The following is an 18,281-nucleotide window of genomic DNA, read 5'->3' as shown; positions in this document are numbered from 1 at the left end:
TTCTCCTCCAACATCATATTCAAGCTGACATCCTTGCTCTTCAACACTTTGAAAAGGTCTTGTGCAGCTGATTTGCCTAATGCAATATGTTGTCTGATTTCTTGACTGCTGCTTCCATGAATGTTGATGGTTGATACAAGAAGAATGAAGTCCTTGACAACTTCAATCTTTTCTCCATTTATAAGAATGTTGTTTATTGGTCACTGGTGAGGATTTTTGTTTTCTTTACATTGAGATGCAATCCATACCATAAATATGTTAAGTCCTCTTCACATTCAGCAAGCAAGGTTGAATCATCTACATAATGAGTTGTTAATGAGTCTTCCTCCAATCCTGTTAATGAGTCTTCCTCTAATCCGGATGCCCCATTTTTGTCATATAATCCAGCTTTTCTTGGATTTGCTCAACATACAGGTTGAATAAGAATGGTGAAAGTATACAACCCTGATGCATACCTTTCTTAATTTTAAACCAGTGTTCCCATGTTCTGTTCAAACAACTGCCTCTTGGTTCAAGTACAGATTCCTCATGAGCACAATTAAGTGTTGCCGAATACTCATACTTCGCAATGTCGTCCATAGCTTGTCATGATCCACACAATCAAAAGCCTATGCATACTCAATTAAGCACAGGTATTCTTGCACAGGTATTCTTTCTGATAATCTCTGCTTTCAGCCAAGATTCATTGGACATCAGCAATGATATCCCTCGTTTCCACATCCTCTTCTGAACCCGGCTTCAACCTTTGGAAGTTCTCTTTCAAATGTATGCTTGCCGCCATTTCTGTATTACTTTTAGCAAAACTTTACTTGCAGGGGATATCAAAGAGCTTGTCCGATGATTTCCGCATTCCATTGGGTCACCTCTCTTTGGAATAGGCAAAAACACGGATCTCTTCCAATCAGTCGGCCAGATACTTATCTTCCAAATTTCTTGGCAGAGATGAGTCTGAGTGCCTCCTGTGCCACCTCAATTTCTTGAAAAATTTCAATTTTTATTTCATCAATTCCTGATGCCTTCTTCTTTGCCAATTCCTTCAATACACCTTGAACTCCTTCCTTCAGTTATCATTGGCTCTTGATCATATGCTACCTCTTGAAACACTTGAACACCAACCATTTCCATTTGGTACACTATCTCTGTGTATTCCTCCCATCTTCCTTTGACGTTTTCTGCATTATTCAAGAATTTGCCCACAGAATCCTTCAATCGAGGCTTGAATTTTTTCTTCAGTTCCCTCAGCTTGAGAAATGCTGAGTGTGTTGACTCACCTTCCCTTTTGGTTTTCTGACTCCAGATCTTTTGTACATTTTGTTGTAATATTTGATTTTGACCTTTGAAATTTTCTGTTCAGCTCTTTTACCTCCTCCTTTCTTCCATTTGCCTTAGCATCTCTACGCTGGAGAGCAAGTTTCAGTGTCTCTTCTGACATCCATCTTGATCTTTTCCTTCTTTCTTTTCTTCTTAATGATTTTTTCTTTTCTTCCTGTGTGATGTTCTTGATGTCATCCCACAACTCTTCTGGTCTTTAGTGTTTAATGTATTAAATCTGTTGATAAGAGTTGAAGTGCTCCATAGGGATCGCTCCATAGGGATCCCATGACAGTAATCTTCATGGAAGCAGACTACCTTATTTTTCTCCCATGAGCAAATAGTGGGTTTGAATCACTGACCTTTTGCAGTTAGCATCCCAGTGCTGCCAGGGTCACTTTATTCAAATGTAATTAGTTTAAACTTAAATTGTCCTATCTCAGTACATAGTCACTTTATTACATTTTTCAGGAAAGGCTCATGATACTACTACTTTCTGGACTTTGCTTATTGCCCTTTATTCTTGAAAATCAGTTCTGCTGGATATGAAATCCTTGGTTGTTTTCCTTAAGTATCTTAAATTTTACTTTATCATAAATCATGGCCCTCAAATTTTGATCACTATAATTTTACTTCTCATAGTCTAGAGACTCAGTTATCTATTATAAACATTTTTTATTGGTATTGATATTCTCAAATATGCAGGGTAGTCTTTCAGTATGTAGTTTTAGATCCTTTCCCTGGAAACTTTTTCTTAATTATACTTTTTAGTATGTTTTCTTTCCTTTTACTTCTTCAGACTTTTATGTGTTTGATCTTTGTCAATCTTCACCGTCACTTTTGAATCTTTACCTTTTTTCTTATATTTTGGGGGTTAGGAAGAAGTGAGAGATAAGGGTTAGGGTTGGGACTATGGGTAGGGCTAGGCCTATGACTTTTAGTGTTAAGAGTTATGGTAGTGTTAGGTTACAGAAGGGTTGGGCTAGGGTTAGGAGTAAGGGTTGGTCTGGTTTTTAAGGTTACAGTTAAGTATAATACTTTTTTCTTGAAATTTGTTTGATCTCTTATTTGGCAGTTCCATAATTGTATTATTCCTTGTTTTTACTGTTTGTTGTTGTTGTTGCAACAACTGTATCTCTGATTCTCTATTTTTAGTCTTATAGACCTGTTTTACTTTGAATACTTCTTTATTTGGTTTGAGTTCTATTCTAGGTGATATTGTCATCTATGTTAATCTCAGGTGGTTATCTGCTGTTCACTTTCCAAAGAAGTTCCTTTAAGTAATTTTGGTCAGGTTAGTCTGGCTTTTACAAGTTCTTTTTCTGTTTAGCTGGAATTGACCTAATTTTTTCCATCGTATTTGATGGACAATTTTGCTAGATATATGATTCTTGGTTTGCAATTTTTCGCTCATATTTTTATATATGCCATTTCATTGTCTTCTTGCCTGTAGGGTTTCTGCTGAGAAATCAGAGCTTAGTATTAATAGTTCTCCTTTTTAAGTAACTTTTTGTTTATCCTGAGCTGCTTTCAGGACTTTTTGTTTTGAAGTTTGATTAGGTTCTGCTGCTTTCCTGTGGGGGTCTATCCTGCTTTGAGTTCATTCAACTGCTTGAATGTTATCTTCTCATCTTTCATGACGTTAGGGAAGTTTTCTTTCAACAACTCTTGGACAATATTCCGTATGTTTTATTTTTGTTCCTCTTCCTGTTCTGGGAATTCCAATCACACCTGTTATTCCTCTTGATAGTTTCCCACTTAAATCTTAGGGTTTTTTTCTTATTGTTCCTCTAGCAGATGAATATTGAGGTTTTTCTTCAAATTATGTAAATCTATTTTGTCTTTTCAGTGTATTGTCTAATTTCTGAAATCTTAGTGTTAATCTTATAATTTCTGTTTTGGCATGCTTCTCTTTTCAATTATTTTGCCAGCTTGTTTCCTTAATTGTCCTACAGTTTTGTCCATGTTTTTTTCCCCTTGATTTCATCTCTACTTTCTTGATCATTCACTCTCAACCCACTGAAGTTGCCTAAATAGCATTCTTTTAAATTCCTTTTCAGGTAGTTCCAATGCCATTACTCATATTAAATTCTCTGACTGTATTTTGGACAGTTGTTTGAGGCACTCTGTTTTGCTTCTTCATGTAAACAGAAACTGCTTTCCCCAAAACATCATGACATCATATTTATATTTGATTGCATGTCGGTATATTCTCAGGTACTTACCACCTGTCTCCAGGTTGATGTGGTAGACTGAAGTATGACTGCAGTTCTCTGTACAGTGTGTGTGAGTAGTGCAGTTCAGGACAGGTTCACATGCCTCCAGAATCAGGAGTGCTCTGGCCAGTGGCCGGCCCCAGGCAGGATGGAGGGTGTCACTGGCTGCTAGGTTGGTGAGGACAGGAACTGGCCATTCACCATCCATCCAGAGGGCACAGGAACAAAGGAGAACCCGTACCCCTCCTGCTGCCAGCCACATCCTGTACCCAATAGTCACTCCATGCCAGCACACAGTCTGGCATTTTTTCCTCTATCACTTACTCCTGTTCAGCTTCCTCTTCCAGTCTTCACTCAGCCCACCTCTTTGTCCTGTCCTCTGATGCTCAAGGTTCCAGTATCACCACCATCTGTACCTCTTTTACTTGGTCTCCCAAGTGTTTGTTGCAAAGTGTCTGTCTGCTCAATGTCTACTCATCCATCTTGCCCCAGAAGTCTACATATTTATTTAATGCCTTATCTGTTGTATACACATATATTCACTCATGTGTCTTATGTTTCAGTCTTCATTTCTGAAACGACTTTTATTTCTAATTCTTAATTCTGTCACCTCATCTGAGTTTTTCTAAAGTTTATCCATGTTATTATTTGATGTTATATTACTTTAATATATTTCTGCTTATTTTAAAATAGTTAGTTAGACCTGTTCAGTGGAAGCGTTTCTGTCATGCTTTCACTTAAGGATGCTTTTTATTATTATTATTGTAAATTGGATGAAGGTTTACAGAAAGTTTTTCATTCAACAAATCATTTGATTTTATTTCACTAATTGCAATCCCCATAATAAAATATCAGTCATCCTATTTCCATTCCTCCTACTTTCATAATTCTTTTGACATTTATCCTTGGGCAAATGCTGTTCTTTAGATCTCAAATGGTTGATAATTCCAAGGAATGCATGCCATGCCTCCTTGGTGTTATTGTTCACCTTACAGACATGTCTACTGTTTGGCTGAATGTTGAACCATAGGGGTAAACTGAATTTCTGGATTGAAGAAAACTAAGGGTCATAGTCTCAGTGGTTCCACCAGTCTCTATCTAACCAATAAGCCTGGTCTTTATGATTTTGAGTTGTGTTCCACATTTCTCACCCACTCTAGCATAGTAGTTACAAATCGGGCTGCTAACCTCAGGATCTACAGTTTGAAACTACCAGCTGTTCTGTGGGAGAAAGGTGAGGCTTTCTGCTCCCAGAAAGATCTACAGCTTCGGAAACCCTGTACAGGGTTGCTATCAGTCAGAACTGACTCCACGAGACATAACAACAACAACATGTCCAGTACCTTCTAATGTGATTCCTTTCAGAAGAGTCAGTAATGGCAGCAGTGCACCATTCTTGTCTCAGAGTTGAGTTCTTTTCCTTAAAATATCTTTGAATAGTATTTGAACTTTATGCTTTTATTTTAATGTAAAAATAAGTTTCTTCAATTGTAGAATATGAAATGGAATCCAAAAAAACAAAGAAACAACAAAAACGCTCTTCTAAGTTCTGAGCACATACATACACTCTCTCTCTCCCTTACTACTTTATCTAGTGTTAACAAAAAGTACTGACAGGTTACTTACTGTGACTCCTTGGTTCAGTTCTGAGACTTTAGTTTGGACCTGTCTTTTCCCTGTCCTATCAATTCTGATTCTATTCCCAACAGTTTTTCCTTAGTGAAGAAGCCAATCCTAAAAGGGATTCCTTGTAAATCAGATTTGAAAGTTCTTGGAGAACTGATAAAATGTTTCTATTATTCCCCAGTTTCATCTGCTGCTCCCAAATTGGCTTTTTAACAGTTCCAGTGACTTAATCAGGTATCTTGGGCATTTTCTGTTCTCAGATCAGAAAACCTTCCCACACAGAACCTGGTACCAAGCAGGTATTGTGATAGAGGATTTGTCCCTACCTGCTTAAATTTTAGACTTCAAGGGTATATATATACCTCATCACCAAATTCTGTTGTAACTATTTTCCATGGGTTTTAGGTCTGTTATTTGTTTCTATTTTTATTTGGGAACTCAAACTGAAAAGCAATGCTGTTGTTGTCACCACTGTTTCAAAATTCTACTGAAAAAAATGTAAATTATATGAATTCACTGAAACACTACAAACACTTCATGAACTGGTTCTATTAGCACTACAGTAAGGTTATATTCAGTAACTTACCCAAAACTACACAGCTAATCAGTTGTAAAACCAGGATTTCTTAAATTCTAGAGTCTATGGTCTTTAGAATGATAAAGATTATTCATTGTAGGTAAGTATATTTTAAAGCCAATTTTCCAGAAATTTATTATGTAATGTGTCTAAGGCCTCTTTATTAATTCCTACTTAAGTCAAAGTCTGAGAAGCTAGCAAAATCCTTTCAATATCCAGTGGGGTAGAAGATGATAGATATAAATTTCTTTATCAGACTCAAATGTATAAGCAAGAATTGAAACCCTGACTCAAAAATCTAAGGATTCTTCAACTATAGAACATACGAAAGTGTTTCCAAAGTTTGTGGACAAATTCCATTATTTTTTAATTCCACTTTTCCATAAAATTTTAATAGTTCCCTTATACTTTACTAAGTAGATTAAGCAAATATAACTGTGGAAATGAAAATAAAACCTAATCACTGGAATAATTTTATGTTCACGTTCATGGAAAGAAAAAGAGAATTCCACAGCGAGCAACCACTAATGACCTACCTGGCCTGCTGTGTGTAGGTGGAGAAACAAAGAGAGGCTGTGTAGCATTCTGTGAAGAAACGGAAGTGGTACTACTAGCTTGATTAGCTGTTGCACAGTTAGATAAGACTGGAGCTGGAACATTATTGGCACAGGAAGCTACAACTGCTGCAGAATTTACCATCACCTGTAAGGGTGAAGAAAGTTTAAAACTCTTTAAGTTTGGTTTCTCAAACAATACCAAGTTTCTTATCTGATCTTAAATCTCAGGAAATACTATTTTGTTTACATAACTAAAATACTGAATAGTCAACCTTTATGTAAACCCTTATACAGAAGGCTATTTGTCTTAAAAGTCTATTTTGAAAGCTTTACTTATATAAATTTGTTATTTTTTGACTATCTAAGTAAGTGAGGCTGGCCCAGGATCGGGCAGTGATTCGTTCTGCTGTGCATAAGGTCGCTATGGGTCAGTACCAACTCGATGGCACCTAACAACAACAACAACAATATATTAATATGGTTTATAAATCAAGTATAAAATTGTACACAGTATAAAGATCACAACCCCTATAACTCTATTTGCCTAGATCCCACCCTCTCCAACCAAATACTCTCTGGGTTTTCTGAACATTCTTCCAGAAATTTGCAATACACATTCAGTTTTATAAGCGTACAACTTTTCCCACACAAACACATACTTTCAAACAAACAGAAAAGTAGTTTGCTTATTATTTTTAATCTCATGTGTCTGCAATTTGCTTTTCTGACTAGGCCTTTAAAGAACAAATTACTTCTCCTCAGAACTTAATACAGAATTATACAAAGAAAGATGTTCAATAGTAAAACCCTTCCTTATGAAAGCAGTGTACTCGTTGGCAGTCTCTATTTTCTTATCACCCACTGCAATGTAGCTGCTATCTCCTCTGGTCCTCTGACACTACATTCAAAGTCACCAATAATATCCACAGCAACAAATCCTAGAAGACTCTGATTAATCTTATATTGCTTTACTCCTTGGTAGCAAGTGACACTTGACTGCTCCTTGAAACAATTTCTTCTGTGGGCTGCCATATAATAATATCATACACTCCTGCTTTTCTTCCTTCCTTGGCTGTTCCTTTTCTAACCACTTTCTACACTTTAGTGATCCACAGGCTCTATAATACATGCTCATCAATCTTTTTTCATCTTCCTAAGTGTGTGGCTGAATCTGTTCCAACTCAGTGAACTCTGTATAAGGTTTCCAAGGAGCAGCTGGTAGGGTCACTGACCTTGTGCTTAGCAGTTCAGTGCTTAGACTACAGTATCACAGTAGGACTCCCTCCTTTTCTTAGGATGATCTTATTTACTCCTATAGGTTTCAGGTATGTTTTAAAAATTTGTGGCGCTGTGGGTAATGTGCCAGACTGTAAAGCCGTTTGAACTGCAAGATCAGTGGTTCAAGCTCACCAGCTGCTTCTCAGAAACCCTCTACAGGGTCGCTATGGGTCGGAACCCAACTTGACAGCACTTAAAAGCAATTACATTCTACAGGAGAGCTTTAAATTCAAATTTCAGTAAATGAGACAGTTGACAAGTCGTTTATATACGCATACAAGTGGGCTTCAAAAGTTTGTGGAAAATGGAATTAAAAGTTCATAGAAAAATGGAATACAAAGTTGAAAGAAAAATAGAATTAAAAGATAATGCAATTTTCCCTTGAACTCTTTGAGGCCCCCTTTTATAAAAGGTTTAGAGTAGACTATTAGTAATGTAACACCAGCACACACAACAGTATCTGGAACACAACAGGTGCCCACTCAAATTGTTGAGCAAATTTGAAATATGATGACGAAAAAGAAAAGTCATTTTCCATGGTTCAGATCATTTCACTATGAAGATTACCTTTTGAGGGTAGTTGTATGAGGTAACAGTGTCTTGAGGAGACACGGAACATGGTCTTCTGTCCTGAAGAGACTTTAATGAATGCAAAAATATAATTAAACAAGGTACTATCAAGAAACTAAACATCTATAAGCAAGTGAAAATGAATAGCCCTGAAAGTATTCAAATTTGGAACTAACTACTACTAAAATTAAAGTTATCACTCTGGTGCTTGAGGTAGGCCAACTGGTGTCCAACAGTAAAACCTACAAAAACTGGAACCCATGTAAGGTTAAACACTTGTCAGAGAAGGGAAACAAATATTTTACACTAAATAAGCCATAGAAAAGTGGTAAAACTGCATCCTGTCAATGGAAGAACACTGGCAAGCCGCTGAAAAACAAGGCAGTTCCATCAAGTTCCACTCTCACAGGTTTCACTGTACTTACCACCTACAGATATCCTAATCACATCCAAGTTTAGTCCTAATGCAGATATGACAAAGTAACTGCGGATTATAATTTAAACACTTTCTCAGTGGCTTTTCTTAAAACTTTCAAAATCAGAAAGACCAATAACAGTTTTGTTAAAAGAAACCACTTCTATTAAAAAGTTAGCTTGGAACAAGTGTGGATAACTGGTTGCTCAGCTTCCTATTATTCTTGATGTAGCCTGTCTAAAGCAGGATGCAGTGGAATCCAAATACTGGTTCATGACCGTGTCTTTGTGAAAGTAAAAATAATTTTGGAAAGCTCAGCCTTGTGAAAGTAAAAATTTTGGAAGTTTTAGACTTATGCATGGCAGATAGTATAGCAGAACTTCTAGCAACAACAACTGGAAATGTTGGTAAGCATTCAGAGAGAATCAGAGAAAGTAATCATAGAAAATAGCAAAAAGAAAATTATGACAAAGATGAGCCCCACTCAACATGGACTTAATATTATACATTTCAAAAGTTTATGTTCAAATACAGCCAAAGCACCAGTCTAAAACAAAACATCTTCTCTAGCAAAGACAACCTAGTGTGAATGCTATACAATTCTAGGGATTTGGGCAACAAGACAGAATGGATATGTTGTCGTTATATGCCATGGAGTCGGTTCCGACTCATAGCGACCCTGTACAGGGTTTCCGAGGCTATAAATCTTTACGGGAGCAGAAAGCCTCATCTTTTTCCTGCAGAAAAGCTGGTAGTTTCAAACTGCTGATCTTGTGGTTCGCAGACCAATTCATAACCACTATGCTATATATGTGCCTAGAAACATTTAAGTTCGGCATTGACAAAGTGAGATTAAGGGGACAGAAAGAAAAAGTGTATACTCTTTGGCAACTCTAATATTTGCTTTTTTACTTGGGCAGATAAAAGGGAGCTTCAAAGTTCTTAGAAAATTCCATTTTTAAATGTTATTGTGAGTTGAGTAAAGGTTTATAGACAAGATCAAATTACATACTTCATTTCATTTTAATGACTGCAAGTTCCTCAATGCAACATCACTTATTTCCATTCCTCCTTCTTTCCCAACCCTTATGAACTTTGTCCTTGGGTAAACATTGGCCTTTTTTGATCTTGAATGTTTGACCATTCTGTGGTGTGCATACCTCACTAGTGCTGCTATTTTTCCTATATAAGTTAGCCTGAAAATTGAGCCATGATGTTGAGTTCAGTTCCAGACCTAAATGGTAACCAATGGCCAATGTCTCGGGATCCACCAGTCTCTTATCTGACCAGTAAGCCTGGTCATTTTTATGATTTTGAGTTTTGTTCCACATTTTCTACCACTCTCTCCACTATCTTTCAATTCCATTTTTTCACAAACTTGCATTTCAAGAGGTATTATATAAAAAGCATATACAAAAGCTGATGACCTTGTCTGTAAACGTTCACATAATTCACAATAAAAAGTTCTATAAATATATCTATATTTTTTAAAGAGCATATATGAATAATAGTGGTGAGGAGAGGGGAAAAACAGAAACAGGGATCAAAATAAAAGAAGGTTAAAGAAAGCGAAGATAATTACAACTATCCCAGCTTTATTCACCTTTCTAAATAAGATGTTACACCTAAAATGTACAAGATCCCAAAGATCACCATTATCTTTACACAAATTATGTGCGCATTAATTTGGCTTTGCAAACTTGCAACCCTCACACTTTCTATTTCCTACGTCTGCTATGATATGTTATTTATATAGGAACTTTTAAATATGAAAAATAACCCTATATATTAGTAAGAAAACAAGAGTCATATTCAGAAAATAAAGAGTAGTCCTAAACCTCCCTTTTTGAGCACATAGAATTTGCTATTCTACGAATCGGGCTGTGAACCGCAAGGTCAGCAATTCGAAACTACCAGCGGTTCCACGGGAGAAAGATGAGGCATTCTGCTCCCGTAAAGATTTACATCCTCCGACACCCTGTGCAGGGTCGCTATGAGTCGGAACCGACTCCATGGCACTTAACAACAACATCCCATTCATAAGGAGCTCTGGCAGTGTAGTGGTTACAAGTCGGGCTGCCAACCTGAAGGTCAGCAGTTTGAAACTACCAGCAGTTCTATGGGAGAAAGATGAGGCTTTCTGCTCCCGTGAAGATTTATAGCCTTGGAAACCCTGTACAGGGTCACTATGAATCGGAATCGACTCTATGGTACTTAACAACAACAACAAATCCGATTCATATTTGTGCCCATTCCAAAGAGAGGTGACCCAACGGAATGTGGAAATCATTGGACAATCTCTTTGATATCCCATGAGAGTCAAGTTTTGCTAAAGGTAATATAGAATCAGCTACAATCATACATTGACAAGAACTTCCAGAGGTTCAAGACAGCTTCAGAAGAGAGACTGTGGAACAAGGGATATCATTGCTGATGTCCGATGGATCTTGACTGAAAGCAGAGAATATCAGAAAAGATGTTTACCTGTGCTTTGACTACACAAAGGTTTTCGAATGTGTGGATCATGACAAGCTATGGACGACATTGCGAAGTATGAGTAGTCCAGAACACTTGATTGTGCTCATGAGGAATCTGTACCTGGACCAAGAGGCAGTTGTTCGAACAGAACATGGGAACACTGCATGGTTTAAAATTAAGAAAGGTATGCCACAAGGTTGTATTCTTTTACCATACTTTTTTAACCTGTATGCTGAGCCAATAATCTGAGAAGCTGTGTTCTATGAAGAAAAACGTGGCATCAGGATTGGAGGAAGACTCATTAACAACCTGTGATATGCAGATGATACAACTTTGCTTGCTGAAAGTGAAGAGGACTTAAAACATTTACTGATGAACATGAAAGACAACAGCCTTTGGTATGGATTACATCTCAATGTAAAGAAAACAAAAATCCTCACCACTGGACCAATAAACACGATTCTTAACAGTGGAGAAAAGATTGAAGTTTTCAAGGACTTCTTTCTTGATCAACTATCAACACTCATGGAAGCAGCAGTCAAGAGATCAAACGACGTATTGTATTAGGCAAATCTGCTGCACAGGAACTGTTTAAAGTGTTTAAGAGCAAAGATGTCAGCTTGAGGACTATGGTGCGCCTGACCCAAGCCATGGTATTTTCAATAACCTCATATGCATGCGAAAGCTAGACAGTGAATAAGGAAGACCATAGAAGAATTGATGCTTTTGAGTCATGGTGCTGGAGGAGAATATTGAAAGTGCCATGGGCTGCCAAAAGTACCAATAGATCCGTTTTGGAAGAAGTACAGCCAGAGTGCTCATTAAAGGCCAAGATGGCCAAACTTTGCCTCTCATACTTTGGACATATTGTTAGGAGAAAGATATCATGTTTGGTAAGGTGGAGGGTCAGAGAAAAAGAGGAAGACCCCCAATGAGATGGATTGACCAAGTGGCAGCATCAAAGGACTCAGCGTGGCAACAGTAGTTGAGGTTGGCCCAGGATTGGGCAGTGTTTCGTTCTGCTGTGCATAAGGTAGCTATGGGTCGGTACCAACTCAATGGCACCTAACAATAACAATAATCTCATTCAAAGTTAGGTTTAGACATGTGACTTGTTTTGGGCAAGAAAATATAAGCAGAAATGCTAAGAGACTCGGTGTTCGCCTATACCAATATTCCTGCAGAGTTGATCATGAAAGAACATGTCCATTAGCCTGGGTTCATGAGTGCCTATGATGAAAAGAAGCCCCCTTACCAACCTGCATAAAACATGTAACATTAGCAAAACATTCCTTGTCGTAAATTGCTGAGATTACGGTGTGAGGGGGAGCTATTATTGCAGCATAACATAGTTTAACTAAAATAGTAATTAGTAACTAGAAGTAGGAACCTGCAGTAACTTAAACCTAATTTGGGAAAGAGATTACGAATTTGCAGCTCATAGAGAAAAGGTTTGAAAACAGTGCTTTTGTCATGTATGCTGATCACTGTTGGCAGAGTGCAGCAAGGTATTTTGAGAAAGACGTGTAAAAAAGCATTAACAAATCTGCAGGCAGGAATAAAATGGACTAAAAGTTCATGAATACAGAGCCTTGTAGGACTGAGGAGGTAACTGCTTTAACAGCAAATTACAAAAGATAAACTTAATAAATGCTTTGAAGAACTAAAACCAACTAAATCTCAGACTTGAAGCAAGAATCAAATCATTGTTACAGACTCTGAATATATTAAGATATCACATAACAAGAGTACATTTAGAGTAACCCCCCCTTCAAGAGTGAAACTCAAAGGGAACACATGAACATGCAAGTTTGCTGGTGACCACGTTGGTCTACTGGTGAATGGAAGAGGAAGAAAGGCAGTAATGAAGATATGGGCTTAGTTTGAACACATTCCATAGACTCCCATTGATCTTGAGATGAGATAGATAGAAGAGTTAGGGCTGGTTGATCCAAAGTGTGGCGAGACCTGGGACTCCTGAGCCCATGAACTTGAATAAAGTCTAATCAAGGAAGAGTCCAGTCCCTATACCAAGGTTGGCGACCTTCATAAAGTCTGCCCCACCTCATGATTTTGGAATTGATATAGGAATAGTTACTGTGGTTTTCTCTTTTTCCCTACTTTATGAGTAAGAATTTTTATTACAATTTTTTAAAGCCCTGCTCCACCACTGTAAATTGTGGGAAACAGAAGGATAACTTTTTATTTTTTACTTTAGGAAATCAGTTGAAGAAAGCCATTTCTGTGCTCAAATACAGAGCACTAAGTATATATAACCCAGAAATGCTGGGCTTTTAGTTTGATTGTATTACCTACCTTAGGGAGGAAATATTTTGTCTGTGAGGTAAGAACAAGTTAAATGTTGTACTCATTACTGCTATTAAACAATTTATAACTTAAACTCTTTCAAAGGATCTGCTCTGGCCAATGAAATGCCAGTGACACATATCATCTCCAGGTATAAGTGTTAAAAAGCCAGTGCACACCATTTACCACCTTTTATTTCCTGCCTGAATCCCTAAAAGCCCTCCTTGCAGACTTCCACTGGATGTGTAGTCTGTAAGTTCTTGCTGAAATTTCTAGGCTTTTTTTTACTGACACAAAAAGTCATAATAAAAATTCTCTAAAGTACCAATGTTAAAATTCTTCTCATACTTACATAATATGTACATTTTACAATATTCCTCATATAGGAATCACTCTAAATAGACTGATTTTAGAACAGGGATTTCATCTTGGATGAATTACTTCATTTCTTGCCCTAATTTCTTCATCTACAAAATAGTACTAATTGCCTCAGAGTGTTGTGATTTAAATGTTTATCAGTATAATTCTTAGGATAGTACCCTAGCACAAAGGAGTTTAAATTGTTTGCTATTACTATTAAATACCTACCAAGTTTGCTGTAGATTCAGTTGTGCTATAAACACCTGCTGTTTCATAGTCTGGCTCTACAGGATATAGCCAAAGTAAAGTAAAAAAAAAAAAAAAAAAAAAAAAGAGTATGTTTATAGTTTGAAATTCCATAAATAATGATAACTGTCAGATTATATCTAGATCTCACTGACCTGAAGGATAAATATAGTCTTCATGGTATCCCCCTAGGAAAAAAAGACAAAAGTTGGATTTCATCAGTCTTTTCAGCTCAGCAGATGGAAATGTCCAGCAGCCGCTTCTTCTTCTTAAGTTTTATGGCTATCCAAGGAGACTTCAAAAAGTTCACGGAAGAACAAAATTTAAAAGATCATGGAATTTTTCCATGAACTTTTTGAAGCCCTCTTCATTGTTCAAAACTAAAATGTGTGAATATGTGCATATATACATATATATGTGTGTGTGTGTGTGTGTATATATGATCTGAATCTTCATACTAACATCAGATATTAAATCCAGAGTCTGGTTGCAAAAAGAATAAATTAGTCCTCTGAAAATCTACTTGTTAGTGGAGTTCAAGTGCAGAGTTAATTCCGGCAGAAGTGACAAACCCAGTTATATTCAATATTTTCAATGAAGCAGTATAGTGACAAATATACAGGCTCTGGAAGTAAAACTGCCTAGGTATGAATTCTGATTACATGACTTTGGGCAGGTTACTTCTTTATAAAACGGGGCTAACATTACCTAGGTCACAGGGATTTTGAAGGGAATTAAACAAGTTAATATATGTGAAAAACACTTTAGAATAGTACCTGACAAAGCAAACACTCAAATGGGTAACCATGAAATAATCTGAGCATAACACATAGTTTTCTTTGTTGTTGTGTGCTGTCAAGTTGGTTCTGACTCACTATTAACCCTTTTTAGGGTTTCTGAGCAGCAGTTGGTGGGTCCCAGTGTTTATCCTACAGTGTCACACCAGTACTCCTTTTAGTGGACATTAAAGGGATGTGTCATACCTCATCTGTTTTTCACCCACTTCAGGTAAGTAATACATTTGAAAGCAATGTTTTTCCTGGAAGGGTGGCTCAGTTGGCTGTAAGACTGATGTTATCACTGAATGAAGATAAATTTTCAACTGGACAGTTTTCCACCAAATAAAACCCCACAGGTCAAAATTGAATTCAATTGTTAAACATACAAATTATCAAACACACATGCATGCAATTCTACCAGACAACAGAATGTAAAGTGAGAAAAAAGATGAAGCTACTTCTAATATGCCACTACATTTGAGCAGCATGTCTGAAGCTATCCACAGTGCTAGTGGGAAAAGATAAAAAGTCATGCTAAATAGAAGAACAGAGAGTAAACTTCCTTGAATCCATGCATGCACATGCATATACAAAATCTACATAGATCATTCTTTTCCTAAGTATTTCTGTCCTCATTAAAGTCATAAAAATACCCATTTTCTTCTACATACACAGCAGAAAAAATATCACAAAGAAATAAGGAACTTGACAGGAACATTTAACATTACAAAAGTTTTTTAGAATATCTTACCTCAAGATACCCAATTCCTCCACAATTGTTTCAGTATGCACATATTTTACAATAAAATGGGGAAAAAAACACACACCCCATGATGGGAGGCAATACAATAACCGTCAAAGGTGCACATATATGCTTTAAAGGCAAATACACTGGGTTTAAATTTGATCTTTGCCAGCCAGTCATACATAAACCAATATTGAATGATTCCATTTTTAGGAGATGTCCAAAACAGGCATAATGACAGAGACAGAAAGTATATTGGTGGCTGCCTAGGGCTTCAGGGATAGGGCAGAAGATGGGATGGGGGAAATGGAGAGTGGTTGCTAACTGGTAGAGAGTTTCTTTTTGGCATGATGAAAATATTATAAATTGATTGTGGTAACAATTGTAGAACTCTGAATATACAAGAAGTTATTGACTTCTATACTTTAGATGGATGACTAAATTGGTACATGAAGTAACTATAAAAATTGGAGTTATTATAAAATATTTCAATCTGTTACTTACCGAGGGTAAGTAAACTCTTGGACACTGAACCTCAATTTCCTCATAAAAGGGGCACCAAAAAGTTATGAAAAAACGCAACTGAAAAAATAAAGGAATTTTTTTCAGGAACTTTCTGGCACTCTCCCTGTATATAACAGCCACACATTTCTTAGAAGTCCACTGTAAGGATTATATTATGAATATAAGTATTTAGTTCAGCTCTGATAGAATAGTGGTTACAAATCAGACTGCTAACCTCAAGGTCAGCAGTTCAAAACTACCAGCTGGAGAAAGATGAGGCTTTCTGCTCCCATAAAGATCTGCAGCCTCGGAAACCCTGTGCAGTGTCACTATTGAGTAGGAACCGACTCCACAGTATTTAACAACAACAACTTATTTCAGTAGCTGGCACAGAATTTAGTATCTAGCGTAGTGGTTATGAATCAGGCTGCGAACCACAAGGTCAGCAGTTCGAAACTACCAGCCACTCCGCGGGAGAAAGATGAGGCTTTCTGCCCCCGTAAAGATTTACAGCCTCGGAAACCCTGTACAGGGTTGCTATGGGTCGGAACCGACTCGATGGCACTCAACAACAACAAACATTTATAAATCACATAGATTTCTTTGAGCAATGACATTATAGCAGTATTGTAAAATAAGGAGTCCTGGTGTGGCATGGCGATGTGGGTGGGATAAAGCACTGAACTGGCAAGTTCAGTTTGAACCATAAGGTCAGGAGTTCAAACTCACTAGCTGCTCCTTGGAAATCCCATACAGGGTCATACATAATGAAGACAATTGGTGATGCAGTGGTTAAGCACTCAGTTGAAAACCAAAAAGTTGATCATTCAAATCTACCATCTCACTGCTCTGCTGGAGAAAGATGCTTCAGTCAGCTTCCATAAAGATTGCAACCTTGAAAAGCAAATGGGGGCAATTCTACACTGTACTATAGGGTGGCTATGAGTTGGAAGGAATGAACTTGAAGGCAATGGGTTTGGTTGTATTTATTATTGGTAATGGTATTGAAAAAAATCAACAATTTCTACATGTGTAATTCAGTGACATTGATTACCTTCAAATTGTACAGTCATTTTCATCCTCCTTTTCTGAGTTGTTTCTTCCACATTAACGCAAACTCACTGCTCCCTAAGCTTATTAATCATTGAAGTTGTCAGTTTGATCCCATAAAAATGGTTCTTAAAGGAGTACAATAAATTTGAGGGCTTCATTTAATTTTTTTAAAATAAGCAAATAGATTGTTTCATACTGAATTCTTACCAAATCAAACTCACTTTTACATGATAAAAAGATCACTTAGAACTATGCTGTTGTTCTTGTGTGCTGTCAAGTTAATTATGACTCATAACGACCCTGTAAGGACAGAGTAGATTTGCCCCATATGGTTTTCTAGGTGGTAATCTTTATGGCAGATATCCAAATCTTTTCTCCCACAGAGATGCTGGTGGGTTTGAACCACTAACCACTGTTAGCAGCCAAGTGCTTAACTATTATGCCACCAGGGCTCCATAAATATCTAGGTGGAGGACAGAAAATAAGCTATAGTGAAGTAGTCACCTATCAAAATCGAAGCCTTGTCATCCTGAAATACCAAGACATCTTCAAAAATCTAGCAAGCAATGAGAGAAGAACTGATAGTAATTTCAAAACAAGCTACCAAACAAAGTAAAGACCCAAACCAAGCCTTTGGTCTACTTCACAATCTTGATGTACTCATCTTTCAAAAAAGTATTTAACTCACCATTGTCACTCAGGCCATCACCCTCCTCTGAATTCAACATCTGTTTGTCTGAGCTATGTCCCCGCCTTGACATACAGTATCCTGAAGCAGCTGGGATCATTGCAGAAGGGCTACCATGATTCTGTAAAAAGAGGCACAAAGGGAAGCCATCAAGGCAAGCAATCAAATCCCTTCAGGAGAAATCCCCGTCCAAGACTGAAACTCGAAACACATGAACAGGCACATAAGCTTGCTGGCGACCATGATGGTCTGTTGGTGAGTAGAAGATGGGGAAAGGCAGCAATGAAGAAATGGGATGAGTTCAACCACGCTCCATAGACTCCTGTTGACATGAAGATGGAAGAGGAGGGGCTGATTGGTCCAAAGTATGGTGAGACCTGGGGACTCCTGAGCCCATGGACAAGGACATATCCATGCAGGCCTAGAGCAGAGAGTGAATCATCCAGCTGATATGAAGTGAGGGAGAGGTGCATAAGAATGCCCAAACTTGCAGAGAATACCCATGTGACCTAGCCTTGATGGCTTGATAATCAGAACTCAACTAGCAGAAGATTTAAAAAAAAAAAAAAAA

At 37.4% G+C, this 18,281-nt stretch overlaps 1 protein-coding gene across 1 annotated transcript in view; it reads right to left on the bottom strand.

The window, feature by feature from the left end:
• Positions 1 to 18,281, bottom strand: part of ALG13 (ALG13, UDP-N-acetylglucosaminyltransferase subunit) — a 128,307-nt gene that overhangs the window by 27,843 nt on the left and 82,183 nt on the right. Inside the window, 5 exon segments of the mRNA XM_006878422.1 lie at positions 6,267 to 6,432; positions 8,133 to 8,204; positions 13,924 to 13,979; positions 14,097 to 14,129; positions 17,711 to 17,831. Coding sequence (XP_006878484.1) covers positions 6,267 to 6,432; positions 8,133 to 8,204; positions 13,924 to 13,979; positions 14,097 to 14,129; positions 17,711 to 17,831 — 448 coding nt within the window.

This window comes from Chrysochloris asiatica, unplaced genomic scaffold, assembly GCF_000296735.1.
Source record: "Chrysochloris asiatica unplaced genomic scaffold, ChrAsi1.0 scaffold00231, whole genome shotgun sequence".
Classification (NCBI taxonomy): domain Eukaryota; kingdom Metazoa; phylum Chordata; class Mammalia; order Afrosoricida; family Chrysochloridae; genus Chrysochloris; species Chrysochloris asiatica.
The sequence above is the reverse complement of the archived record's forward strand: the minus strand, read 5'-3'. Positions and strand labels throughout refer to the sequence as shown.